Below are 6,000 nucleotides of genomic sequence, written 5' to 3'. Positions count from 1 at the left end.
GGCGAGGCAGCCTGGGTTCCTATGGGCTGGGGAATCTCCAGCATGTCACAGGTGGAAGAACGGTACCCTTTTCCTTTAGCATCAAGAAAGCTAGGGCAGGTGAGGGCAACCAACAAAGGAACAAACCTGAAGGAGAGACCGCATCCCACCTGCTCGGACAGACGGCAAAGCAGGGGCTTCACGGATACACCTGTGGTTTCAAGATGAGTAAGCTAAGAGCTAGAGCAACCACAAGATGGGAGGAGAGAATGAACGGAGCCATAAACACTTCCAGAAGAAGAGAATTTCTCCCAACGTGAAATGCACAGATAATTTAATGGAATTTACTTGATTTTCCCCTCTCAGGGTCTGACTTCAGGAAAACAAATTACAAAGTCATCATCACATTCTAGATTTATTACAACTGACCTGCAGGCAAAAGGATAGAACTATTACATAAACACTTCGATTCCATGTATATATCTTAAATAGAGGAGGGATTCAAACAAGAATACAGGATAAAATATTCCCAAGCTCCAAGAAGCAGGTATGTTACTGAGCTTCATTTGTACAGACAAATAAGGCAATATCCCTGCACATTAGCTTTTTGATAATTTTTATACATTTTTCTATGGTACAAGAGAAAAATAACCAGAGCTCACAATGTACAGTTCTTACACTATTTTCACAGTTTGTGAACACTATACACCCTTTTGTTTTAATAAAGATACACTGTAATAAATTCCTTGCCCTTAAGTTTATAGTTTATAATAATCTATGATTAATACACTAAAATTGCCTTTCGATGTGGTCATCCACACAAGAGAACGGTCAGATGAAGCTCCTGAACAGTCAGAATTGCTTTTACCCCCACGTGTCCGATGGCAAAGTGACCCTATGCGGAGCCAGACGGGAAGTGGACAGCAGAGCAAGAGATTTCCTCCTGAGTCCCCGGGAGCAACGGAGGATGATGGCTTGGTGTGGTCGAAGGAAGACGCGCAGCAACGCTTCCTTTCCGAACACTGGGAAGTCTAAGGTTTAGGAAGCCGGGGTGGGGGGAAATTGGGGAAACAAGGCGAGTGGACCGAAGCAATAATTCATTTCTGAATTCTGAAATTTACAGGGATGTAACGTGAATCAGCACCGCTTTCCCTCGACGGTTTTGGGAGGGGCCCCCGGCGCCGGTGGCCGTCACCTGCTTCGGACAGCACCACCGGCCTCGGCCCGGGCCTGCTCTCTGTGCGTGCACTGCCACACGGAGCCGCACGCTCGGGGCCAGCACGGCCACAGCGACGCCCAAGGGGAACCTGGCTAATGAGGAAGGGAAGAAGCACAGCAACAGGGGTCAGATTTCAGTGGCCTCACAACTAACTATTCTGGGGTGGTTTGGGGGTTTGGTGTGTTTGGGGTTTTGTGGGGTTTTTTTTGTTTTTAATAGAATTCCAATTCCAAAAAATAACAGTGATCTGCCAGAGACTCTCACAGGTGATGAGCTTCTCTAAGGGACCCTCATCTGGTCAAATGTGTCTCTAGAAGATGCTTCTTCATCACCTACCACATCGGCAGGGCCCCACGTTTCTGAGCCTTTAAACGTTGGAGCATAGGAGGGATTTGGGGCTAACCGTCCCTGGTAATTAAAAAGCATTTTGATATAGGAGGGGGTAAAAGGCAAAATATTGGATGAAGCAAAAGTCACAGAGCGGCAACAGACCAGGCGGGAGGGGACAGGGATTCAGAAACCAAAGATCTGGGCCAGTGAGAGCAAAAGACTGGGGTTTGGTCTTGTGCTGCCTACAAGCAACCTCTATGTAATCAGTCAAGGCACATCGCTTCTAGCTGCTTCTCCCTGTGAGTGAGCTATGGTGGCTAAAGTATCAGGCTTGGGGCCGGGACCGAGGGGGATACATAGCTGCTACGAGTTGTTCCAGATCAGATGCTAGAAATGGAAAACATCTGTACACTTTGCCCTCAGTACGTTTTTCTTGTTTCAGTCCGGGTGGTTTGTGGCAGATGGAACATCAAGTTGGCAGCACACCGAATTTTGAGAATGAAGATTCTTAGGATCAGCACCTTCTTTGACAAGTGGCAGACTCCTGAGTCTTCCCGATGAAGAGCAGAAGAACCAGTAAAGGAGAAAAGAACACATTCTGTCCTGTCTCAATATTTCACTGTCCACCTCTTTGAACGCAACATGGTTTTTGGTAAAGATAAATTCATTCTAATTTAACGTGATATTTCAAACAGGAAATTTGGCTGAGCACATCGATCCCCGAACATCGACTGTGACGGTAAAGCAACAGAATATCAAATCAGTAAATCTATTGCACTTGGTGAAGAAAGTAAATTCCTCCTTTGTCCCCCAGCTCCAGAGGGCCGTGTGTCTTGTCGGCTGCACCAGCTCTTCTCACTCAAGCCCGAGTCTCTCTGTTCAGACATAGTACATCCATCACCGTGTTCTTCCGGCATCTGGAAGTCTGACAAAACACCACTCCAGTAGCTGCGTCTTCAGGTTTCGAGTCTAAAAATGAATTTAAGATGTGATCTAATCACAGTCAACAAATTGATCGTACTGACTTCCACATTTCATGACTAAATTCATCACAATAGAGCAGGATGAGGTCTTTCTGACCAGCACTAACACTGTGTGATCAATCGGGTGTCACGGGGATGCATGTTCTAGGTGACGGGAGTATACAGACATGATGGAAACGAACACCAATCTTATTGCACATGGTGTCTGGGCGAGCAATAAAAACACTGTGATACGGGATGAAAATTCTTTACGTCTTGCTTCCTCTCAGCCCTTTTTTCTCGAGTCTGACGTAGCAGCGAGATCAGTCGACATACATGGGAGAGCTGGGAGTCGCTGGCATCTGATCCAGGATTTTACAAACATAGCAGGCGACCTCTACGGTACGTTCTTCATACATCAAAATAAAGGGATGTTTCTGCAAGAAAATGGAACAGAGAAAAAGAAAAGAAAAACATCAAAGTTCGTGTCAGAGGCCACAGATCGTGACAGGGCACAGAACGGAAGGCTCCAACCACACGTGGCTGCACAGTATCGTGGCACCAGCTCAGAGAGGCAAGCATGGCCCATACTTCATGGAGACGTGGTGCTGGGTGCGGGCATGCCTGATCTGGAAGAGCCGTCCAGGCAGTGAAGTCAGGAAACTACTCTCTACACCGGGGAGCATCTGTTAAGGCAGAGACCAGAGCTGGGGCCTCTGCCGCCATCTGAGAGCCAAGAAGAGCTGCAGGAATACCAGTCGCCATTCCTCTTGGGACACAGACGTCAACTTCACGTCCCATTTCCCCACGTGCAGCAGAAGGATCTTAGAGAAAAGACTCTGCCAGTGCCTCCACTGGCAGACCCCACTCCAGGAGGCTCAATGGGATCTCATCCTATGAGCTTCTGCCCTGTCCCCTGCAAAGCCCCCCTCTCCCTTCACATGCCATCTCCGTCAGTACTTTTCTTTCACGGCTTCTCTAAGTATGCTGACCGCGTATCTTTAGTCATTGCTGCCGCTGACCACAGGTTGGAGCACATCGTAACCTGGCCACTAGACGATGGGGTCTTTCCTTAAAAGATCCCCACATAATCAGATCAGTATTTTCTTCACTGCTGAGACCGATGCCACATCCAGGACTGCTTATGACGCCCAAGTCCCGGGGATGGGTGAACTGTCAAAGACACGGGAATTTGCTGTGTGATGTAACTTTGCGTGAGCACATTTCATGAAAGCAGAAGCCCAAGAAAGTCTTACGGGTATGTTACGCATACACAGACCATGTGGTCGAAGCTGGCTCCTTAAAGTGAGTGTTATAACTCTTTGGGGTAATTTTTATGACATGTCAAGGCCAAAATTTTCCGTGAGAATCCAGCTAGTAAATTGGTAGGAAAGTTATACTTCCAATTCTCTCTTTCCATATATCTGTTTCGAACATTTTTTTAAAATTACTCAATTAGGTCAAGCTGTTTGTCTAGGACGGAGAAGACTAATATTTGCTTAGTGAACTGGCATGCTAAGAGAATTTGCAGTGAGGAAATATCTAAAATTCCCAAAAGTAAAAAAAAAAAAATAGAATATAAAATAAAATAAAATTCCCAAAGTCTCATACTCACCAGAAGTTCTTTATACTTTGGCCTTTTGGATTCATCCTTGGTAAGGCTAAAATAACATAAAAATACCATTAATAAAATGGAGACACAGTTACCCAAGTATTTTTCTTTTCACAAATGAAATATTACAAAGAATCAAGCAGTTTTTTTCCTTCAGATACAAGAGTAACAACAAGAACAACCCACCGAACATAAAAAACACAAAAAATTAGACAATCTATAATCTAAGGATTTTTCCTTAGGATATTCAGTGTAGAAGCATTAGTGAAAAATCAGAAACAAGGTAACTACTGAAAATCGGATAACTTACAGCACAGCTGCATGGCAGAGTTCTACACAGTTAAATATATGAATGTGTAAGTATAAAATTGTGTGTGTGCGTGCATGTGTTTTCTAAACATACACACGAGTATTTGTACGGAACTACCTAAGAGAAACCAGAGTCTGGGAAGTAAACTATATATAAATTTTATCAATGTATCCTTATATTTTTAAAAGTTTTGCATTCTGTCTCTCAATCCTGTGTTCTCTGGTCCAAAAGCTGACAACCGTGCAACCTCACTAAGGACTATACTGATTTATTGAACCCTCTGCCCTGATATTTTCCCCTTGAATCCTACCTTGTCTAATTAATGTTACCGGGAAGTATCTTCATGTTGTTTCTATTTCCTTAATTTGTCCTGGGCCATTTCTTAATCACCACTCTCCTCCAACGTCAATTAGATTCATTTTTTTTTACAATCAAACAACGTCAATTAGATTCATTTTTTTACAATCAAAAGTTAATTAGGGGCACCTGTGTGGCTCAGTCTGTTAAGCAACCAACTCTTTCATTTTGGTTCAGGTCGTGATCTCAGTGTCGTGAGATCGAGCCCTGTGTCGGGCTCTCCGCCCAGTGGGGAGTCTGCTTGAGATTCTCCCTCTCCTTCTGCCCCTCACCCCAATTGTTCTTTCTTTCTCTTTCTTCCTTCTCTCTCTCTCTCTCAAATAAAGAAATCTTTTTTTAAAAAGTTACTCCTGGCAACATAGTTCACCAATTTCTACAGCCGGTGCCGTGTTCTACACCCCGCACCTTCTGTACCGCACAGCGTGTAGCTATACAGAATTCCGGAATGCAGAGCGTGCCCCAGCAGACAGCTACCAGCCTCTTAGGGGCGATCTCGGCTGAAGACAGCCACCTCAGCCCCTCTGGGGCAGGCTGAGCTAGTGACCGCCCCAAAAAGGGGTAGAGAAATCCAGATCCTCATCCACGTCAGGCCAACCTCAGAGGGCCACCCAGCGGCATGGCTTGCTCCGGGGTCTGCCGAGGCCCCCGCTGAGAATGCGCTACAGCCCAACTTCACCTCGCTAGGGCTGACTGCAAGGTCGCTACCACCTCATCGGCCTCCTGCACGCTGTTCTCTGCCTTCCAGGCAGCCAACCCGCAACCCCCTTCTGTTGGGTTCACCTCCCCCCTTGACCAAGTCTATCTTTTCTAACAATCTATGAATGGTAAACTCTTCGTCTTTCCATTGCCCCCCCAAAAAATCTGTATTTCCTCCTTGTTTTGAATGATAACTGAATGCCCAAGTATAAAACTGTAGGACAAGGTTAACAATTCTATTTCCTCTATACCCTGGAGCTATGACTCGTTTTCTGGCAAATACTGTTGCTAATAACAAGCTGGTGGCAGTCTAATTAATTACTCCCTCACAGACATTCTATCCTCCTGCTAACTTATCCCTTATTATTGTTCTGTACTTTTACTTCAGTGCATTTAGGTATAAATTTACCTTGGTTTATCCTACATGGTAGAGAGACTTTAATTTCAATCTGAGAACGTATCCTGGATCACTTCTCAAATGCTTTTCACTAGTGTCTCCAATATCGCTTCCCCACTTCCAGAATTACCTTGTCAT

The 6,000-nt window shown here is 45.1% G+C and overlaps 1 protein-coding gene across 3 annotated transcripts in view; it reads right to left on the bottom strand.

The window, feature by feature from the left end:
• Nucleotides 1-296: 296 nt before the first annotated feature.
• MAP2K4 (mitogen-activated protein kinase kinase 4) overlaps nucleotides 297-6,000 on the bottom strand; it is a 134,323-nt gene continuing 128,619 nt past the window's right edge. For all 3 annotated transcript variants that reach the window (XM_025864195.2, XM_073881736.1, XM_073881735.1), the window contains 2 exons: nucleotides 4,106-4,151; nucleotides 297-2,927 (listed from right to left, as the gene is read on the bottom strand). In XM_025864195.2, the coding sequence (XP_025719980.1) occupies nucleotides 2,814-2,927; nucleotides 4,106-4,151 (160 nt within the window). In that variant the 3' untranslated portion in view covers nucleotides 297-2,813. The remainder of the gene's footprint in view (nucleotides 2,928-4,105; nucleotides 4,152-6,000) is intronic.

This window comes from Callorhinus ursinus, unplaced genomic scaffold (assembly GCF_003265705.2).
Source record: "Callorhinus ursinus isolate GAN/ISIS: 27379988/994484 unplaced genomic scaffold, GSC_fseal_2.0 scaffold43, whole genome shotgun sequence".
Taxonomy (NCBI): Eukaryota; Metazoa; Chordata; class Mammalia; order Carnivora; family Otariidae; genus Callorhinus; species Callorhinus ursinus.
Note: the sequence above shows the minus strand (reverse complement) of the source record. Positions and strands in the feature narration are given on the sequence as shown.